Source organism: Dasypus novemcinctus, chromosome 9 (genome assembly GCF_030445035.2).
Source record: "Dasypus novemcinctus isolate mDasNov1 chromosome 9, mDasNov1.1.hap2, whole genome shotgun sequence".
Taxonomy (NCBI): Eukaryota; Metazoa; Chordata; class Mammalia; order Cingulata; family Dasypodidae; genus Dasypus; species Dasypus novemcinctus.
The window spans coordinates 127,490,712-127,513,509 of NC_080681.1; the positions used below are offsets into that span (position 1 = coordinate 127,490,712).

General features: G+C 42.4%; 1 protein-coding gene across 42 annotated transcripts in view; it reads left to right on the plus strand.

Annotated features, from left to right (window-relative positions):
• The window catches only part of NPHP4 (nephrocystin 4), a 167,644-nt gene that overhangs the window by 40,619 nt on the left and 104,227 nt on the right, over positions 1-22,798 (plus strand). For 38 of the 42 annotated variants that reach the window (XR_011649774.1, XR_011649780.1, XR_011649775.1 and 35 more), the window contains one exon: positions 14,074-14,210. The exons of the other annotated variants lie outside the window; for them this stretch is intronic. Coding sequence is in view for 25 of the 38 variants with exons in the window: in XM_058304571.2 (XP_058160554.1) it covers positions 14,074-14,210 (137 nt within the window). In the remaining 13 variants the exon portion in view is untranslated. The remainder of the gene's footprint in view (positions 1-14,073; positions 14,211-22,798) is intronic. 42 annotated transcript variants of the gene reach the window in all.

Genomic DNA, 22,798 nt, shown 5'->3' on the forward strand with positions numbered 1-22,798 from the left:
CTACAATTCCAATAAAGTAGCATGCAAGTCTTGTGAAAAGAGATCCCCTCTGAGTCCAATTCCATCACGCAGAAACACCAGCTCCAAAGAAGGGCTATCTGTCATGGCAGTGAACCCCTTCTGCCATGACCATAGAACCCGTGGGTCTCTTTATCCCTCAAAAGAACCAATACCTGGGGTTGTATCTACCTTATCTGTCTCTTAGACTCTGTTCAGTTGTACATAGGGGTATTCCTTCTGACAACCTCCAGACTCTTTTTTAGAGACTCACAGCCTTATAATCTCATTTCTCCTTTCCATTTCCCCCTTACATTAGGTCAAACAGCTTCCCGAAGTCATGTTATTATATGTAGACAGGTATATTCTGCTGTTCCGCATTGAATCTTTAATTCAAGGTCATTTTCTAGTTGCTTCTTCAGCTGGTATGTGGTAGTGATCCCTCGGTGCCAGGGAGGCTCATCCCCGGGTGTCATGTCCCACGCTGGGGGGAATGCATCGCATCTACACGCTGAGTTTGGCTGTGAGAGTGGCCACATTTGAGTAACATGCAGGCTGTCAGGAGGAAACCCCCAGGCACAATGCTACTCTAGGCCTTGTTCTTATTGCAGGTGTATAGGCTCAAAAGTGTAACCATTAGTATCACGAGCCCACTGTTGGGCCCTCCTTCCTTCCTGGTTCTTGCCGTTGCACCTGGAGGATTGCCGCTGCTCTCCCAGGGCCCACAACAGTGACCCCCCGGCCAGGAGCCCAGTACCCCCCAGCTGTTGTTTTTGTTTCCACTATGAGTATATATAGACATTACCATATACCCTGGGCATATGCCCTGTATAACTCCCTGTCAACCATATATATCCTGTCAATAACATCCCATATCAGTATTCCTCCGCTGCCATTGTTGAACCACTCTGTGATCCAAAACTTCCCGTAAAGTGAATCCCAACATAATGTCAGCTTCAGAAGAGTCTTAGATCACCGAAATTCATATATACAATATACAGTATTTCCCCAGATCCACCATAAAACCTTTTCCCTTGCACAGCAATAATCTTTTAACTTATTCATATCATATTTCCTGAAACTGATGTACAGATTCCAACACTATAGTTTTCAAACAAGGTGACATTTGTGCTTACTATGTGGTCCATATTTTAGGCTGTAGAGTTTTCTAAATTTTTTAGTTATCCTATGTTTTGTCTTATGGTTTTCATTATTAGTCTGTCGTCCCCTATATGTTTTTGGTGGAATATATGTTTTATATTCATCCTCGTGTACTCTCACATAACTCCTCTTTTGCCCCCTTATTTACCTTTGTTCCATCCATTCCACATCCATTTTCCCCTCCCCTTAGGGCCCACAACGCCTGCCAATCTAATACCCTGGGAGCCGTCCTTTCTCACGAGAGATACAGTTCTCTCTATTCAACGGCATTAGTCTTCCCCAGGATATGGGTCCACCCCACCCAATGGTAGAACCCACCTTGGCAAAATGAGCCTTCAGCTATTCCCTCCGGAGTCCGTCACGCATCAGACCATACCCCCTGAGCGTCCTAACCAGGTAACCCTCCTACTTATACTTTGATACGTTTTACTCAACATTTAGTTCTCAACGAACTTCTGACACTCTCCCATATTCGTATGTTGCCCCTCCCTCCCACCTATTTCTTGGACAATATTACCCCTCTTCCCATCCCCAGCCCCCCTCAAACCCAGAAAACCCCACCCGAAGGTAACCCCTTGCCCCCATTTTGTCCCTTCTTTGTGCTCATACTTACCGCCAGCTCATCACAGATTCCACCCCTACAGACATTAACTCACATCCTTCCTCCACCCCCCGATTTCCTGTAAGCCACTTTTCCAGACTCTAGCTCTCTGAGGCAGTTAACTTATTTCATATCATTGAGGTCATATAGTATTTGTCCTTCAATGCCTGAGTTGCTTCACTCAACATAAGATTCTCAAGGTTCATCCATGTTATCACGTGCGATTGTAGTGTATTGGTTCTTACAGCTGAGTAGTATTCCATTGTGTGTATATACCACATTTTATTGATCCACTCATCTGTTGATGGACATTTGGATTGATTCCAAGTTTTGGCGACAGTGAACAATGCTGCTATGAACATTGGTGTACATATATCGGTTTGTGTCCTTGTTTTCAGATCTGATGGGTATATACCCAGCAGTGGTATTGCTGGGTCATATGGCAAATCTATGGATAATTTTTTGAGAAACCGCCAAACTGTCCTCCAGAATGGTTGGATCCTTCTGCATTCCCACCAGCAATGGATGAGTGTTCCCCTTTCTTCACATCCTCTCCAGCATTTGTATTCTACTGTTTTTTTCATGGCTGCCAATCTTATGGGAGTAAGATGGTATCTCATTGTAGTTTTGATTTGCATTTCCCTGATTGCTAGGGATTTGGAGCATTTTTTCATGTGCTTTTTAGCCATTTGTATTTCTTCTTTGGAGAAGTGTCTGTTTAAGTCTTTTTCCCATTTTTTAAATGGGTTGTTTATCTTTTTGTTTTCAAGATATATGAGTTCTTTATATATGCAAGTTATAAGTCTCTTATCAGATATATGGTTGCCAAATATTTTCTCCCATTGTGTGGGTTCCCTTTTTACTTTCTTGACAAACTCCTTTGAGGTGCAGAAGGCTTTAATTCTGAGGTAGTCCCATTTATCTATTTGTTCTTTTGCTGCTCGTGCTTTTGGTGTGATATTCATGAAGCCATTTCCTATTACAAGGTCCTGTAGATGTTTCCCTACACTGCTTTCTAAGGTCTTTATGGTCTTGGCTCTTATATTTAGGTCTTTGATCCATCTTGAGTTGATCTTTGTATAAGGTGTGAGATGGTAATCCTCTTTCATTCTTCTACATATAGCTATCCAGTTCTCCAGGCACCATTTGTTGAATAGGCCATTCTCTCCCAGTTGAGAGGGTTTGGTGGCTTTATCGAATATTATATGGCTATATACATGAGGTTCTATATCTGAACTTTCAATTCGATTCCATTGGTCTGTGTGTCTCTCCTTATGCCAGTACCATGCTGTTTTCACTACTGTAGCTTTGTAGTATGTTTTGAAGTCAGGAAGTGTGATTCCTCCTATTTTGTTTTTCTTTTTCAATATGTCTTTGGCTATTCGGGGCCTCTTTCTATTCCAAATAAATTTCATAGTTTTTCTAGTTCCTTAAAGAAGGCTGTGTTGATTTTTATTGGGATTGCATTGAATGTGTAGATCAGTTTTGGTAGGATAGACATCTTAATAATATTCAGTCTTCCTATCCATGAACAGGGAATATTCTTCCATTTATTTAGGTCTTCTTTGATTTCCTTGAACAATCTTGTATAGTTCTCGATGTAGAAGTTTTTTACCTCTTTAGTTAAATTTATTCCTAAGTATTTGATTTTTTTATTTACTATTGTGAATGGTATTTGTTTCTTGATTTCCTCCTGATCTTGCTCATTATTGGTGTATAGAAATGCTACTGATTTTTGCGCATTGATCTTATAACCTGCGACTTTGCTAAACTCATTTATGAGTTCTAGGAGCTTTGTTGTAGATCTCTCAGGGTTTTCTATATATAGGATCATGTCATCTGCAAATAATGAAATTTTGACTTCTTCCCTTCCAATTTGAATGCCTTTTATATCTGGTTCTTGTCTCAGTGCTCAAGCAAGTACTTCCAAGACAATGTTAAATAGGAGCGGAGACAATGGGCATCCTTGTCTTGTTCCTGAGTTTAGAGGGAAGGATTTCAGGATTTCGCCATTATAAACAATGTTGGCTTTCGGTTTTTCATATATACTCTTTATCATGTTCAGAAAGTTTCCTTGTATTCCGATCTTTTGGAGTGTTTTTATCAGGAAGGGGTGCTGTATTTTGTCAAATGCCTTTTCTGCATCTATAGATATAATCATGTGGTTTTTTTCTCTCAATCTGTTTATATGGTGTATTACATTGATTGATTTTCTTATGTTGAACCATCCTTGCATACCTGGAATAAATCCCACTTGGTCATGGTGTATAATTCGTTTAATGTGTTGTTGAATACGATTAGCAAGTATTTTGTTAAGTATTTTTGCGTCTAGGTTCATTAGAGAAATTGGTCTGTAATTTTCCTTTCTTGTGGTGTCTTTGTTTGGCTTTGGTACTAGGGTAATGTTGGCATCATAGAAGGAATTAGGCAGTGTTCCTTCTGTTTCGATTTTTTGGAATAGTTTCAACAGGATTGGTGTTAGTTCTTTCCGGAATGTTTTGTAGAATTCACCTGTGAAGCCATCTGGCCCTGGGCTCTTCTTAGTTGGGAGATTTTTAATGACTGATTCTATCTCTTTGCTTGTGATTGGTTTGTTAAGATCATCAATTTCTTCTTTCGTCAGTATGGGCTGCTTATGTGTTTCTAGGAATTTGTCCATTTCCTCTAAATTGTCATTTTTGTTGGAATATAGTTTTTCAAAGTATCCTCTTATGATAGTCTTTATTTCTGTGGGGTCAGTGGTGATATCACCTTTCTCATTTCTTATTTTGTGTATTTGCATCTTTTCTCTTTTTTTCTTTGTTAGTCTCGCTAAAGGTTTGTCAATTTTGTTGATCTTCTCAAAAAACCAGCTCTTGGTCTTGTTTATTTTTTCAAGTGCTTTCTTATTTTCTATTTCATTTAGTTCTGCTCTTATCTTTGTTATTTCCTTCCTTCTTCTTCCTGTTGGGTTACTTTGTTGTTGTTTTTCTAATTCCGTCAAAAGTGCAGTTAGTTCTCCAATTTTTGCTCTTTCTTCTTTTTTGATATATGAATTTATGGCTATAAATTTCCCTCTCAGTACCACTTTTGCTGCATCCCATAAATTTTGGTATATTGTGTTATCATTATCATTTGTTTCAAGGTAGTCATTGATTTCTTTTGAGATTTCCTCTTTGACCCACTGTTTTTCTAAGAGTGTGCTGTTTAATTTCCAAATTGTCATGTGGAGTCTGGGTCTCTGTCCCTTGCAAATTTCCAGCTTCACTCCACTGTGGTCAGAGATATTGTTTTGTATGATTTCGATCTTTCTGAATTCATTAAGCCTTTCTTTGTGGCCTAGCATATGGTCAATCTTGGAGAATGTTCCATGTGCGCTTGAGAAAAATGTATATCCTGCTGTGTTTGGGTGTAATGATCTATATATGTCTATTAGATCCAGCTCTTCTAATATACTGTTCAAATGTTTTGTTTCTTTAGTGATTCTCTTTTGAGATGCTCTGTCCAGAGTTGATAGTGGTGTATTAAAATCCCCCACTATAATTGTAGATGCATCTATTCTTTCACTTAGTTTTTCCAGCGTTTGCCTCACATATTTAGAGGCGCCCTTGTTAGGAGCATAAATATTTATGATTGTTCGATCTTCTTGACAGATTGTCCCTTTCACTAAAATATAGTATCCTTCTTTGTCTCTCACAATTGTTTCGCATTTAAAGTCTATTTTGTCTGATATTAATATAGCTACTCCTGCCTTTTTTTGGTTGTTGTTTGCTTGTATGATTGTTTTCCAGCCATTCACTTTCAACCTCCATGAGTCTCTGGGTCTAAGATGTGTCTCTTGTAGGCAGCATATAGATGGGTCATATTTCCTTATCCAGTGTCCCAGTCTGAATCTTTTGATAGGTGAGTTTAGTCCGTTGACATTCAGTGTTATTACGTTTAGAGAGTTATTTATGGTAGCCATATTTTGGTTGGATTTGTGTTTGTTATATTTTGTTTGTATTATTTTATTTTCCCCTTCTATTTTTGTCTTTCTTGTTGCTTTTACACTCTCCTCCATCTCTGACTGTCCTGTTTTTCCTTTCTTCCTGCAGAACTCCCTTAAGAATTTCTTGAAGGGGAGGTTTCTTGTTGATATACTCTTTCAGTTTCTGTTTATCTGTGAATATTTTGAACTCTCCATCATTTTTGAATGCTAGTTTAGCTGGATAGAGTATTCTTGGTTGGAAATTTTTTTCCTTTAGTACCTTGACTATATCATACCACTGCCTTCTTGCCTCCATCGTTTCAGATGAGAAATCAGCAGTTAATCTTATGGAGTTTCCCTTGTATGTGATGGTTTTCTTTTCTCTTGCTGCTTTTAGAATTTTTTCTTTGTCTTGAGCATTGGATAATTTGACAAGTATATGTCTTGGGGTGGGCCTGTTGGGGTTTATGACCAGTGGAGTGCGCTGTGCTTCTTGGATATGTACATCTGTCTCTTTCAGTAGATTTGGGAAGTTTTCATTCATTATTTCCTGCAACAGTCCTTCTGACCCCTTTCCCTTCTCTTCTCCTTCTGGAATGCCTATAATACGTATGTTTGAGCGTTTTGCGTTATCATTCAGGTCCCTAAGTCCTATCTGGATTTTTTCTACCTTTTTATTGACCACTTCTACTATCTGTTTGATTTCCAGTGCACTGTCTTCCACATCACTAATTCTCTGCTCTGCCTCTTCTAGTCTGCTGATATTTGCTGCAAGTGTATTTTTGATTTCTTGAATTGTGGTGTTCATTTCCATCATATCTGTTATTTTTTTGCACATGTCTGCAATTTCCCCTCCAAGTGTTGTCTTCACGCTGTTAACCTCTTTCATTACTTCATCAAATTTGTCGGTGATAAATGATCTGAGATCTTTCATTGCTTGTGCGAAGTCCTGCCCCCCTTCCTGATTGGATTCAGCCATGTTTTCCTGATTACTGGTTTGGTTTGTAGATTTTTGTTGCTGTCTTGTCAACATTTTTTCTTGACGGGATTAATCAGTTCCTTAGCTTCTTTGTCTAGTCTTGGAGATTAATTAGCTGTTGTTTTTGTGTAAGTGTTATATCTTCTCTTTGTCACTTTGTTCTTCTTATTCCAATTTCTTATTGCTAGTTAAGCTCACTTTAAAGGAAAGTATTAGTGCTGGGGAAAGGCAATTGTGTAAGGGAGGAAAAAGTGTGAAGTAGTATTGGTGATATATGTTAACAAAGCAACAATATGAGTTCTGGGAGGATGGAGGTTAGATCATGTAAATTGTGTAGAGTTATAGTAGTAGGAAAGTACGTATAATGAGGTAGACGACTGAATATGGGAGGAATGTGGTACGTACTAAGAGGCTATTGTTTCCGTGAGAGAGGGAAAGAGAAAAGAAAGGTAATAGTTTCAGGGACGAATACCAGATGGAAAACTAAACAAAGGTATTAGAAATTAAGAGTTAGACACTTTGTGTATCAAAGAAAGGGAGATGGAATATAGGAGAGATAGCAGATGGTGGAGGATATCAAGTTGTAGGGGAAAGGGGATAGTGTAGATAGGCTAAATCTATTCACAGAGAAATGAGGCAGTGGAGGGTGAGGAAACCCAGCAAATGTGAGGTATTTCCTGTAGGACCTATTGTATTGTTAAGATAAAATAGTATAAGAAGAATATTGGGGACAGGAAAGAGAGGATTAAAAAACAACAACAACAACAACAAAAATAAAATAAAATAAAAAATAAAAAATAAAACAACAAAAAAAAACAAAAAACAAAGAACAGAAACCCCGCCACCAGGCTCGGCTGGGCTCGGCTGGGCTCGGCTGGGCTCCGGTCCCCTGCCCTCCGCGGCTCGGCTGGGCTTGGGCTGGGCTTGGCTAGGCTCGGCTGGGCTCGGTTCCCCCGCCCGTCGCGGCTCAGCCGGGCTCGGCTGGGCTCGGCTTTCCCGCCCGCCGCCCGCCGCGGCGCAGCGCGGCTCAGCTCTCCCACCCGGCGCGGCGCGGCTGGGCTCGGCCGAGCTCGTCTGGGCTCGGCTCCCTCTCCCGCCGCGGCTCGGCTGGGCTCAGCTGGGCCCGGCTGGGCTCGGCTTCCCTGCCCGCCACCCTCTGCGGCGCAGCGCGACTCGGCTCTCCCGCTCGCCGCCCTCCGCGGCGCGGCTGGGCTCGACCGAGCTCGGCTGGGCTCGGCCTCGGGTTGTCTTTTCGCCATCCAGGACCTGTTGCGTGTGTGAGCAGCTGCCGGCTTGGGGGCCGTGAAGACTCACAGAGCCCCGCCTGCCCGGCTGGACCCCCGGGGTGGGGCTCAGGCGAGGCTCCTGCAGGGACTCTGGGGCTGTGGGGCGCCAGGCTGAGGAAGGCACTGAATGTCCCTTCCACAGTGTCATAGGACACAGATTTAGACTTGAGGGCAGGTCGCCTCTCTTGACCGTATTGGTCTTTCCTGCCCCCCTGAGCAGAAGGTGAGATGCCGAGGTGGACGCTGTTTGGGGGCCGCCCTTGTTGCTGGGAGGCAGGGGCTGCCAGGGTGAGGGGCTGGCTCATCCCCGCACGTCGCCCCAGGACGGCGTGGGGCTCCCGTGGTGGGTGAGGGCTGGGCGAGGGCACGGGAGACGGTCCTGGTGTCCAGGCTGAGAACTTGGGGGAGCTCTGGGCTGCCGCTTCCTGCCTGCTGACGAGCAGGGAGGGGTCTGCTTCTGGGATCCTCTGGCTCCCAAGTGCTTAGGCCTCCTGCTCTTTCCGGATCTTTCCACCCAGTGGTTTGGCTGCAGTGAAGAACAGGATGACTGTGAAAACTGGCAAGCGAGTCTGGCCGCGCTTTCAGGCAGCGCGCACTGCCAACAAGCAGTGCCGCAGGCGGAGCTGGGTGGCAGGGCCCTGTCCACGTTCTAATAAATGCTGAAATAGCGCCTAGAAAAGTGCTTTCACATTTGTCCTTTATCTTGAATGTAAGAAATTAATTTGGAGAAGTCAAATTATTTTATGCTTTCTAGAAAATGTAGAGTCTGCAAAAATAAAGGGATAAGTTTTTCTTTCCTTTTTTTTCCCCCTCCTTAATGTTTCTCAATTTGCTTGACCCAAGGATGCCTGAGCCAGGCTTTACTAACCGCTGTGCTGCTCTGCTTCCTGCTTTCCCTCCTGCAGACTCCTCTTCTAGGTCTCCTTTTCCGTTGACCCTCCTGTCCTTCACCTGGGGGGTGGGCTGAGCTTCGGAGGCGGCCACAGGCCCTGGGGGCAGAGCTGCCGGCCCCCCTGCCTGTCTCCTCTGAATTCTGCAGGAACAACTCATGGACTGCTTGGTGACCCATCAAGCCATGAAGCCATGGCCAGGGAAGGCTGTCGCTTCTTGCCCCTGTTGCTAGGGAAGGTAGACCATCCGTCTATGGCTCGTTTCTTAACAGCCTGGGAGCTGCTGCCTTCCTGTGCCTGGAAATAGCACTGGTACAGCACAGTGTTTTGGCCTCCTGCTTCCCCTCCCACTCCTTTTCTCTTTCTGACTCTGCAGCTGCAGCAGGGCCACCCCCGATGGGAGCAGAGTGTGGCTGCAGCAGGGCCTCCCAATGGTGCAGAGTGTGGCTGCAGCAGGACTCCCCAATGGTGCAGAGTGTGGCTGCAGCAGGACCCTCCCCCCCAATGATGCAGAGTGTGGCTGCAGCAGGGCTGCCTCTCTGTGGTTCAGAGCGTGGCTGCAGGAGAGCCCCCAGTGGTGCTGAGCGTGGCTGCAGCAGGGCCCTCAGTGGTGCAGAGAGTGACTGTGTGCTGTGGGCAGGAGCTTCCAGTTCAGTGTGTGCTCCAGATAAGTGCTTGACAATTTAATAAAAGATTGGAATTTACATATTCCTGCACTTTTAACTGGTGCATATTCAACTGGCCTGCTTTAAAAAATAAGCATGAAATCAATACTGACTTTTTCAGAAGCAGATTTAAGCATTTTGTGATGGTGGAAAATATAGACAACCATAAAGAAGGAAATAGGGGAGCAGATGTGGCTCAAGCAATTGAACTCCCGCCTACCACATGGGAGGTCTGTGGTTTGGCAACAGTGAGCTGGCGATGGGCAGGTGTGGCAAGCTGATGCAACAATATGAAGCAACAAGAGACACAAGAAGAAAGACATAAGGAGAGATAAAACAAGTAGGGAGCAGAGGTTCCTGGTGCCTTCTAAAGATGATGAGCAGGATGGCGAGCTGGTGTGACGGGCAGGCTCAGTGAGCTGATGCAACAAGATGATGCAACAAGAGACATAAGAGGAAAAACATAACGAGAGGCAAAAAAGCAGGGGATATAGGTGGGTTAAATGATTAGCCTTCTCCCTCCCACATTGGAGGTCCTGGGTTCCGTTTCCAGTACCTCCTAAAGAAACAAGGAAGACAAACAGACACAGCAAGTGCATACAATGAGGGGGTGGGGAGAAATAAATAAAATCTTAAAAAAAAAAAGGGAATAAAATAATCTGTGATTATCACTTACAGATGGACAGGCGTGCATGTACACTTATTTTTTTCCATATACCCCAACTCATGCCCCTCTCACACTTACCCACATTAACAAATCCTTCATTAGTGTGGTACATTTCTTACAATTGGTGAACACATATCAAAACATTGCTACTAACTGTGGACTATAGCTTACGTTATTGTTTATACTCTATCCCACACAATTTTGTAGGTTATGACAAAATATTTAATGGCCTGTTATGCATCATTGCAGTGTTATGCAGGACAATTCCACTGTCCCCAAAATGCCCCCAATTACACCTATTCTTTCCTCTTCCTCCCTTCAGAACCTCTGGTGGCCACTGCCTTTATATCAGTGATAAAAATCCTTCCATTGCTAGAATAATAAGTTTATAATAGAATATTAGTACATTTACTTTAGTTCGTTTTTCATTCCCCAATCTTGGGGATTTTGGGATGGTGATGCCTATTCTGTTTCTAATTGAGAGGGGCTTTAAATCTCATGGGAAAGATGGATGGAACTATCTTGTTTGCAGTTGCATACACTCTGTTCCTTGGGATGGGTGTTGTCCATCATCATCTCCTGTTTGTTGTCCCGGGTGAGTCCAATGAACTGGAGAGTAGGTGTTACAACTCTGCTGAGATTCATGGCTAATTAGCACATGAGACCAAAGATTTAAGTCTCTGGGACATATATCTAACAAGTATAGTGCTAATTATAGGTTCAAATAAAAGGAGCAGAAGAGCCATGTGTAGGGAAATACAAATGAGTCTAACTTTGTTACACTGGGGAGCATAAATTCCAGAGTAAGGCCTACTGGCAGGGTACTGAATTCCTGAGCTTATCTGTCCTGCTTTTAATATCTGGATGTCTGTAAGTCCTCAGGAACCCTGCTTTTTGAGGCACTGTTTCCTATGGCAGACGAGATCCTGCTGAGATGTGCATAAGCGTAACCTCTGGAATGATCTCTTGACTCACTTTGAAATCTCTTTGCCATGAAAACTCATTTGTATTTGCCATTTCCCTCCTTTGGTCAAGGTCTTTTTCCAGATGCATTGCTAGTTGGCTCTTGGTAATAATCCCTTGGTGCCAGGGAGGCTCATTCCCTAGAGTCATGTCCCACTCTGGTGCAGGGGAGGTAGTGCATTTATATGCTGAGTTTAGCTTAGAGAGAGGCCACATTTGAGCAACAAGGAGGCTTTCAGAGGTAACTGTTAGGCAAAATGTAATACTAGGCTAAGTTTCAATTTCACAAGAAAACGTTCATAAGTACCATCATCAATATCAAGGGCCTGGTGTCATGGTCTGTCTTCCTTCACTAGGCACTGCCCTTGTACTTGGGGAATTCTTGGTGTTCTATTAGAGGATGTAGCAGAACTCCCCAGGATGGGAATTCAGTATTCCTTGGGTTATTGTGTGGGTCTCCACCCACTGAGACAGGGCCCCATGACCACTTGAACACATTCATATGCCTTAGAGGCATGCCCCAGGTGCACCCCTCCCCACACATACCCCCACCGCCGACACCCCACACTAGTGATTTATCTCCCTGGCCACAGTTGTGACCCTTCTGTGAGCCAAAACCTCCCCCAAAATGAAACCAACAAAATAACCAAATAAAATTAATAAGAAAATGAAACAGTTTAAAAAATAACAAAGTACGATTTTTTTTTTTTAAATCGAGAATCCCTTGAGAACACAGGCAGAGCCCAGTAAAAGAAAACAGACCAATATGTCAAGCCCTCTATATTATCGCAAGTAGCTTTGAAACTTATTCTTCAAAAATCAAAACTTAATGATTACTGCAGCTTATGTGTGGAGGGAGAGGAAAGAATAGAATTGATGGAACATAGGGCATTTTTTGGGCGTTAGAATTGTTCTGCATGATCTCCCAATAATGGATACAGGCCATTTTAAATTTCATCTAAACCTGTAAAGGTATGTGGTTCAAGGTGTGAGCCATAATGTAAACCATTGACCATGGTTTATAGCAATGCTTCAATATTTGTATCATTTCTAACAAATGTACCATCCACAGGTAAAATGTTATTAATAGGGGAGAGGGGGAAAAGGTGAGGCGTGGGGTATATGGGAATTCCCTATATTCTTTTATTTTCTCAAAGGAAAACTCTTATTTATTTTCCCCACTCCCCGCTCCCCTGCGCTGCTGGGGTTTTTTTTTTTTTTTTCTTGGTTTTGAAAATCAAATTTTATGAATATGGTCAACCACCACACCCGGGGACCGAGAGGGCCTACAACTGCAAGCAGGAGAATTGCATCCATCAGCCACGTGGGATCTAAGCCCCCTCTCGATATAGAGATGGAGTGGACATCACCATCCGAGGGTCCACAGGATGGAGGAATAAAATATGGATTAGAGTGGACTTACTGATATTCTACTATAGAACTATTGTGACTAGTAATGGAAGAAATTGTAGCATTGATGTGGAGAAAGTGGCCACGGTAGTTGCTGAGGTCAGGGAGAGGGAAGAAAAGAGGTGATGTGGGGCCATTTTCTGGACTTGGAGTTGTCCTGAATGATATTGCAGGGACAGATGCTAGATGTTATATATCCTGCCATAACCCACTGACTGGACTTGGGGAGAGTGTAAACTACAGTGTAATCTATAATCCATGCGGTGCAGCAGTGCTCCAAAATCTATTCACCAAATGCAATGAATGTGCCTCAATGATGAAAGAGGTTGTTGATGTGGGAGGAGTGGGGTGTAGGGGGGATGGGGTATATGGAAACCTTATATTTTTTAATGTAACATTTTTTGTGACCTGTGTATCTTCAAAAATATAATTAAAAAAATGATGGGGGTGAGGGGGTGGGGAGTGGGGTATATGGGAACCTCTTATGTTTCTTTTTTTTTAATTGATTTTGTAAAAATGTTACATTAAAAAAATATATATATATATGAGGTCCCATTCAGCCCCACCACCCCCATCCCACCATTCCCCCCCCAGCAACACTCACTCCCCTCATCATGACACATCCATTGTACCCAGCAAGTACATCTCTGGGCATCTCTGCACCTCATGGTCAGTGGTCCACATCATGGCCCATACTCTCCCACATTCCATCCAGTGGGCCCTGGGAGGATTTACAATGTCCGGTGATTGCCCCTGAAGCACCATCCAGGGCAACTCCAAGTCCCAAAGGCGGCTCCACATCTCATCTCTTTTTTTTAATGTAACGTTTTGTGTGAACTATTAACTTTAAAAAAATAAAATAAGGAAGTGACAGAAGAGGCATGTGTAGAGAGGTCACATCTGAATCCAACTCCATCACACTAAGGCACTCAAATTCCAAAGTAGGGCCCACTGACATGGCACTGAACTCCAGAGCCATCTGCCATGGTTGTAGGACCTGGGTGTCTCTGTAGCCCTCAGGAGCACCACTGCCTGGGGTTGTATCTACTTTGGCTGTCTCTGGGATCCTGCTGAGAAGTATGTAAGCACCACCCCTCTGATGACCCCCTGACTCATTTTGAAGTCTCTTAGCCGTATGAACTCCTTTGTCTTTACTATTTCCCCCTTTTATTCAAGGTCTTTTTCTAGTTGCATCACCAGCTGGTGCTTTGCTTTGCATTTTTGTATTCTGTGTTCTTTGAATTGCCAAGTTAGAAAATTTGTTCCTGGAGGAGATTTGGGATGGAATTTGGACTGCAAATGAAATTTGCTATTGTTTAGTAAATTCAGTGGTTCATCATGAACCGAGGTGGGTTTTAATTTAGTGTTCTTTCTGAGTGGTGGGCTCAGCTGTCCTCTTTGCTCGTGGGTACCTCCACCCATGCACCTAGACCTTGGACAGGTGAGAGCCCTCTGGGTGCCTCTGGCTGTCTTCCCAAGGATGACCAGTCCGGGTCCTCTCATTTCAGGTGACGTCCTTCGGAAGCCGCGCCTTCAGAAGCCTGTCACGTGGTACTTGGATGATGTCTTCCTCACCCTGTATCCCTCCCTTGAGAAGTTTGAGGAAGAACTTTTGGAGCTCCTTGTTAGCGATCACTTCCGGGAGGTACTGTCCCACGCCGGGGCTGCCTTGTCAAGCCTGGCTTCTGGTGACACCATGCCACCAAGCCTTGGGCAGCTGCCATGCCTGGTGTCGCTGGGGCGGCGGCCACCGATGGCCTGGGTCTCCTCCCCCCTTTCTGTGGCTGAAGAGGGACACTCTCTCTGTCCCCTAACTTACATTTAAAGCGTTCTGCTGTTTCCCCTGGAAGCCTCTGTGGTGCCCGCCTTCCATCAGCCTACCTTTTGTGGTGACAGAGGCGCTGCTATCCTGAGACTCAGACTTGCGTTTGAATCCTGTCTGGTCCTGGTTTTAACCTTAATTCTTTTATATATTAATTTTTAAAAATCCTATTGTGGTAACACATGTACAGTGAAAAATTCTCCATGTTAGCCCCTTTTCAGTATTCAGTGGTCCTCACTGTCAGTGTTGTGCTCCCACCATCACCATCCATGACCTAAACTTCTCTCACCCCAAACGGAAATTCTGACCCCACTGAGTGTCAGCTCCCCATCCTCGTTGATGGCCCCCACCCCCCGGAACCTCTGGTCTTCTTTCTGTCTCCATGCATTTGCTTATTCTAGAGATTTCATGTACGGAATCATCCGATATTCATCTGGTATTTGTCCCTCTGTGTCTGGCCTATTTCGCTTACCACGGTGTCTGCAAGGCCCATGTAGTGGCACGTAGCAGAACGCCTTTCTTTTCATGGCTGAGCACTGCTCCGGGGTCTGGCTCACCCATTCTTCTGCTGACAGACACGGGCTGCGTGCACCTTTTGGAAGTTGGGAATCAGGCTGCTGTGAATAGAGGTAGATAAATAATCTTTTTGAGCCAATATTAATTTTGATTTATTTTGAAGCAGTTCTTTATTTAAAGTAATTGATGTCATTAAACGAACACAGGGAAACCCATAAAATAGACTACATTGACAGAGGACACTTTGAGGCTGTTTGGCTCATTTCCAGGGGATGTTTAGAAATCTCAGCCCTTTTGCCCGCGAAGGTAGCAAACTCCAGCCTCATCCACAGGCAAGAACCTGTGTGTGTGTGTGTGTGTGTGTGTGTGTGTGTTGCTGGGTCTTGTTGCTTGGAGACCACCTGCCCTGTCTTCTGTGGTTCAGAAGTGCCCTGCCAGGGGTCACCTGGGATTTAGGTGTGTGTGAGGCGGTGACTTGCAGGCCTCTTTGCCTCTGGCCACAAGAAGAAAGATGATAAACCGTGACCTGGTCATCTGTGAGCCAGTTTCACAGCTGGCACTTACCTTCTGCGCAAGACACACTGGATGCTTTCTTTGCCGTGCCATCTGTGAGCTGGCTTGCTGTTTTTAACACACCCGCTTGGGCAGTGGCATGAGCGCATCGTGATAAGGATTTGCTCAGTCTTTCTGTTCAGAAGCTTGTTTGCATGCCCGAGGACCCAGGGGAGAAACCTGGCAGGTTTGGGGGGACTTCTTGTTCTATTTCCTTCATCTGGACAAAAGATGGGCACAAATCTGCTGGCACGCAGCCTCTCCAGCCTCAGTGCTTCTATTCCCAGCAGAGGTGGGAGTGAGCATGTGAGATGCTCTGCAGACTGTTTCTTTTAATTTCTTCTTTGCTCTGTGCCACGAGCACCGACACCTCCTTGCTTGCTTGTCTGCTGGTTGAGATGGAGGAGGCCATCTCCAGATGGGGAGAGAAAAGGCTGTTATCTCATTATCTCAGTTATAAAAGAGGAGTCACCCCAGGGAGTGAGGGTGGCGGGGCGCTTAGGACAGCAGAGAGTCTTCACTTCCCTTTAAATCAATTTTCTTGAAATATGTTCATAGAACATAAAATTCACCTAAAGTGTGCAATCAAGGGCACCTGGTATAATCACAGAGTTGTGCATTTATCACTTTAATCAATGTTAGAGCATTTTCATTAATCCCAAAAAAGAAAAGGAAACTAAAGTAGTCACCTCTCAATCTTTCTATCCATCCCTTGCCACACATAATTGCTGATCTATTTTTGTCTCTGTAATTTATTTGTATTTATATTTTGCATAAATGGAGTCAAACAGTACATAGTACTTTTTATCTAGTTTCTTTCACTTAGCATGCTTTCTTTTACTTTTTTTTTTTTTACCATTGATGGAAAAATGGTAATATATTACTATGCACTACTGTATAGAGTTTGTTTTTTTAATAGGTTGTATTTTTGCCCAGATATCACCTTGGTATTAGCCTCTTACAACAGTAATGTACATTTGTTCTGTTTCAGAGAAAAACATTCTTATATATTCATTATTAACCATGTTCATTTTTCACAAGGAGTTTCACTGTACTATCCAGTCCCATGTTTCATTTTTTTAGTTTTCCTCCTGGTGATACACCTGTCTTTAGACTTTCCCTTTCAAACATTATCATACCCATATGCTAGCGCTGGTAGTTACAAAGCTTTCACCATTTCTGTTGATTTCCATACATTTACAAACAACTTCTTTACCAATTCTGCACAGATTAAACCTCAGCTTTCCGTTCTCTAACCACGTTCTATTATCGGATGACTTACATGCTAACTATTAACTCCATAAGTTTGCTTAGTATATTTAGTTCATAAAAGCAAAATCATAGTGTTTGTCCTTTTATGTCTGGCTTGCTCCACTCCACATGTCTTCGGGTTCATCCATGGTGTCATATGCTTCATGACTTCTTTCTTCTCACAGCTGCGTATTCCATCGTGTGTAGACACCACAGTTTGTTTATCCATTCAATGGTTGATGGACACTAGGTGGTTTCCATCTTTTGGCAGTTGTGAATAACGCTGCTGTGAGCATTGGTGTGCAGATGTCTGTTTGTGTCCCTGCTCTCAGTTCTTCTGGGTACATGCATAGTAGTGGTTTTGCCAGGTCACATGGTAGATCTATATCTAACTTCCTTAGGAATAGCCAAACAGCCTCCACAGTGGAGATACCATTCTATAGCCCCACCAACAGTGGATAAACATTCCTGTCTCTATATCCTCCCCAGCACTTGTGGTTTCTATGTTTTTAATAGTGCGAAATGATATCTTATTGCAGCTTTGATTTGTATTTCCTTAATAGCTAGTGATGCTGAGCATTTTTTCATGTATTTTTTTGCCATTTGTGTTTCTTCTTTAGAAAAATGTCTGTTCAGGTCTTTTGCCCATTTTGTTTTTTTTAAATTGGGTCATTTGTCTTTTTATTGTTGAGTTGTAGAATCTCTTTTTTTTTTTTTTGTCTTTATTTTTTAATGTTACATTAAAAAAAGATGAGGTCCCCATATACCCTCCCACCCCCCTCACCCCACTCCTCCCACAACAACCAGCTCTTCCAACATCATGGGACACTCACTGCACTCGGTGAACACATCTCTGAGCACTGCTGCACCACATGGTCAGTGGTCCACATTTAAGTTTACATGTTCCCCCAGTCCACCCAATGGGCCATGGGAGGACACACAATGTCCAGTAACTGTCCCCGCAGCACAACCCAGAACAACTCCAAGTCCTGAAAACGCCCCCACATCACATCTCTTCTTCCCACTCCCCACTCCCAGCAGCCATCATGGCCACTGTCTCCACCTCAACGCCACATTTACTTCCATTACTAATCACCACAATTCCAGAATAGAGCATCAGCAAGTCTTTATATATCATGGATATGTGTCAGATGTGTGATTTCCAAATATTTTCTCCCATTGAGTTGACTGCCTTTTTACCCTTTTTACAAAGTCCTTTGAAGTGCAGAAGTATTTAATTTTGAGGAGGTCCCATTTGTCTATTTTTTCTTTCGTTGTTCATGCTTTGGATTTAAGGTTTTAGAGACCCCCACTTACTACAAGATCTTGAAGATTTTCCCCTACATTATCTTCCAGGAGTTTTATGTTTAGGTCTCTGACCCATTTTGAATTGATTCTTGTATAGGGAGTGAGATAGGGGTCCTCTTTCTTTTGGTTGGGGATATCCAGTTCTCCCAGTACCATTTGTTGAAGAGACTGTTCTGTCCCAGTAAAGTAGACTTGGTAGGCTTATAAAAAACCAGTTGACTATTGAGGTGCAGGTCTATTTCTGAACGCTCAATTTGATTCCATTGATCAATGTGTTTATCTTTATGCTAATACTGGGCTGTTTTGACCACTATAGCTTTAAATAATGCACTTCAAGGTCAGGAATCACGAGTCCTCTGATTTTGCTCTTTTTTTTAGGATGTTTTTTGGCTATTTGGAACCCTTTTCCCTTCCAAATAGATTTGATAATGACTTTTCTATTTCTGTAAAGTAAGCTGTTAGAATTTTGATTTGGATTGCATTGAATCTATAAATGAGTTTGGGTAGGATTGACATCTTTATGATGTTTAGTCTTCCAATCCATGAACAAGGAATGTCCTTCCATTTGTTTAGGTCCTTGATTTCTTTTAGCAGTGTTTTGTCGTTTTCTGAATACAGATCCTTTACATTCTTGGTTAAATTAATTCCTAGATATTTGAGTCTTTTTGTTGGTATTGTAAATTGAATTATTTTTTTCTTGATTTCCTCTTCAGCTTGCTCATTACTAGTGTATAGAAACACTACTGATTTTTATGTGTTGATCTTGTATGCTGCCACTTTGCTGAACTCATTTATTAGCTCTAATAGCTTTGTCATAGATCTTTCGGATTTTTCTAAATATAAGATCATGTTATCTGTGAGAGTTTTACTTCCTCTTTTCCAATTTGGATGCCTTTTATTTCTCTTTCTTGCCTGATTGCTCTAGCTAGAACTTCTAGCACAATGTCGAATAACAGTGGTGACAGTGGGCATCCTTGTCTTGTTCCTGATCTTAGAGGGAAAGCTTTGAGCCTCTCCCCATTGAGTATGATGTTGACTGTGGGATTCTCATATATGCCCTTTATAATGCTGAGGGATGTTCCTTCTATTCCTATCTTTTGAAGTGTTTTTATCAAGAAAGGGTGCTGGATTTTGTCAAATGCCTTTTCTGCATCAGTCGAGATGATCATGCAGTTTTTTTCCTTCAATCTGTTAATGTAATTGAGTTTCTTATGTTAAACCACCCTTGCATACCAGGAATAAAACCTACTTGATGGTGGTATATACTTCTTTTAATGTGCTGTTGGATTTGGTTTGCAAATATTTTGTTGGGAAGTTTTTCATCTATGTTCATTAGAGAGATAGGTATGTAATTTTCTTATAGTATCATTATCTGGCTTTGATTTTAGGATGATGTTGGCTTAATAAAATGTGTTGGGTAATTTTCCTTCCTTTTCAGTTTTTTGGAAGGGTTTCAACAGGATTGCTATTAATCCTTTTCAAAATGTTTGGTAGAATTCACCTGTGAAGCCATCTGGTCCTGGACTTTTCTTTGCTAGAAGATTTTTGATGACTGATTCAGTCTCCTTACTTGTGATTGGTTTGTTGAGTTCCTGTATTTCTTATAAATTCAGTGTAGGTGTTTGTGCATTGCTAGGAATTTGTCCATTTCATCTAGGTTCTCTGATTTGTTGGCTTACAGTTTCTCATAATATCCCCTTATGATCCTTTTTATTTCTTTGGGGTCAGTCGTAATTTCCCCCCTTTCATTCCTGATTTTATTTATTTGCATCTTCTCTCTCTTTTCCTTTGGTAGTCTAGCTAAGGGCCTGTTGATTTTAGTGATCTCAAAGAACCAGCTCTTGGTTTTGTTGATTTTCTCTATAGTTTTTTTGTTCTCAAGTTAATTTATTTCTGCTCTAATCTTTGTTATTATTATTTTTTTCTGATTGCTTTGGGAATGGTTTGTTGTTCTTTTTCTAGCTCTTCCAGGTGTACAGTTAGGTCTTTGATTTTAGCTCTTTCTTCTTTTTTAATATATGCATTTGGGGCCATAAATTTTCTTCTCAGCACTGCCTTTGCTGTATCCCATAAATTTGGATAAATTATGTTTTTGTTTTCATTCATCTTGAGATATCTACTAATTTCTCTTGCAGTTTCTTCTTTGACCCACTGATTGCTTAGGAATGTGCTGTTTATCCTCCATATATTTGTGAATTCCCCCCCTTTCCCACCTATTATTGATTCCCAGCTTCCTTCCATTATGATCAGAAAAGGTGCTTTGTATAATTTCAGTCTTTTTAAGTTTATTGAGAACTGTTTTGTGACCCAACATGTAGTCTATCCTGGAAAAAGATCCATGAGCACTTGAGAAGAATGTATAACCTGTTGATTTGGGGTGCAATGTTTTATATGTGTCTGTCAGTTCTAGCTCATTTATCATATTGTTCAAGTTCTCTATTTTCTTATTGATCTTCTGTCTAGTTGTTCTATTTATGAGTGGCATGTTGAAGTCTCCAACTATTTTGTAGAGATGTCTATTTTTTCTTTCATTTTTTTGCCAGAGTTTGTGTCATGTATTTTGGGGCATCCTGGTTAGGTGCATAGATATTTATGACTCTTACTCCTTCCTGGTAGATTGTCCCTTTTATTAATATATGATGGCCTTCTGCATCTCTTATCACTTTTTTTTTTTTTTGCATTTAGAAGTCTGCTTTGTCTGACACCAGTAAAGCTACCTCTTTTATCTTTAGGTTACTGTTTGTGTGAAATATCTTTTTCCAGCCTTTCATTTTCAGTCTATTTGCATCCTTGGATCTAAGGTGAGTCCCCTGCAGACAACAGATGGACAGCTTGTGTTTTCTTATCCATTCTGTCAGCCTAGTCTTTTGACTGGGGAGCTGAATTCATTAACATTCAGTGTTATTACTGTAAAGGCAGTACTTCAACTATTTTACCCTTTGGCTTTCGTATGTCATATCTTACTTTTGTCTGTCTTTTTACGCTTTTGTTTACCCTTTCTGAAAGTCTTCCCTTCTGTACTCTCTTCCATGCCTTTCTCTCCTTTCTTTCTTTAATTTTTTTCTATTTTTATGGCTGCAGAATTCCCTTTCTTGCAGAACCAGATTCTTGTTTACAAACTCTCTTTATCTGTTTATCTGACAATATTTTAAACTCACCCTCATATTTGAAGGACACATTTGCTGGATAAAGAAATCTTGGCTGGCCGTTTTTCTCTTCAGTGCCTTAATTATTAATATATTATTCTACTGCCTTCTTGCCTCGATGGCTTTTGAAGAGAAATCCGTACTAAATCTTACTGGACGTCTCTTTTATGTGATGTTTCACTTCTTCTCCCTTGCTGCTTTTTGGATTTTCTCTTTATCTTTGGCATTTGGCGTTCTGCATATTATGTGTCTTGGAGTAGGTCTGTTTGGATTTATTGTGATTGGAGTACTCTGCTTCCTGGACACGTACATTTATGCTTCTCATGAGAGCTGGAAAATTTTCGGCTATTTCCTCAAATACTCTTTCTGCCCCCTTTCTCTTCTCTTCTCCTCCTGCAATTCCCATAACATGCATGTTGGTGAGCTTTATGCTGTCATTCAGCTCCCTGAGCTCCTACTCATTTTTCCATTCTTTTTCTTTCTCTGTTCTCTCTTCAATTTTAGCTGTTCCATCCTCTATGTTACTGATTCTTCTATGACTTTATATCTGCTGTTGTATGCCTCTGTTATATTTTTAGTCTCTCTTATTGTGTCTTTGATTTCCATAAGTTCTGTTATTTTCTATTCATGTTTTTAAAATTTTCTTTGTTCTCACCCAGTGTCGTCTTAATATCTTTCATTTCTTTAGCCATGTTGTCCTTCAACTTAGGAGATTTGTATGAACATTATTGATTAGTTGTTTCAAGTCCTGTGTCTCATCTGGAGCTTCGATTTGTTCTTTTGCCTGAACCATAGTTTCCTTTTTATTAGTATGGCTTGTAATTTTTTGCCGATGTCTAGGCATCTCTTTGGTGGTGTGTTTATTTGGATGGCCAGTTTCTCTCTCTTGCCTAGGGATTTGCTGTTGAGTAGCTGTGTGCTACCACTGTTCTTTGATTCTTGGCTCAGCTTGTTCCATTTACTTAGGGTTGCCTCTGTTTAACTGCTTAAATCAGGGCTAAGCACCCAGTAATGGGGTGCAGGCCAGTTTCCAAAGGCCTTGGAGAGGGGTGCAGTAAAGATGCCAGATTGTCTCTTTTATTTATTTTATTACTTTTCCCTTCTTTGCATGCACTTGCCTGGTTTGCCTGCAGATGGTGCTCTTCAGCTCAGACCCCAGATACTAGGGGGGATGCATTCACCGTAACCCCGCCTGGGCAGGTGGTGCAGAAACAGTGTCCCTCAGAGCAGGCTATTCAGAGCCAAGCCCCTCAAACAAACTTTCTCTAAAGCTGCTCTCCTCCCTTGGTTGGTCACACCCTCCTTCCCTGTGTCAACAGCAACCAGCTCAGGGCAGTGGGGAGGGTGATTGAGAAGGCAATTATCTTCAGATCCGTGCTGGCTCTTGGCATCAGTGTCGTGGCCCTACTTGGCCTGGAAGCATGGAACCCCTCCAACACAGCAGACCAGGTTCACCAGTCAAAATCCAAATTTGTTATAGGCTGTGTCCTCCCGCTTCCCTTTCTTGGCATAGAGAACCCTGCAACCCCTGAATTCTGTAGCCCCCTGCCAGGGGCCAAAGGATCCAGGGCCGTTTGCTCTGATAGGGGGATGGGTGGTAGCAGCAGCTGCTGCAGCTTTACTCATGGGATTTTTCCA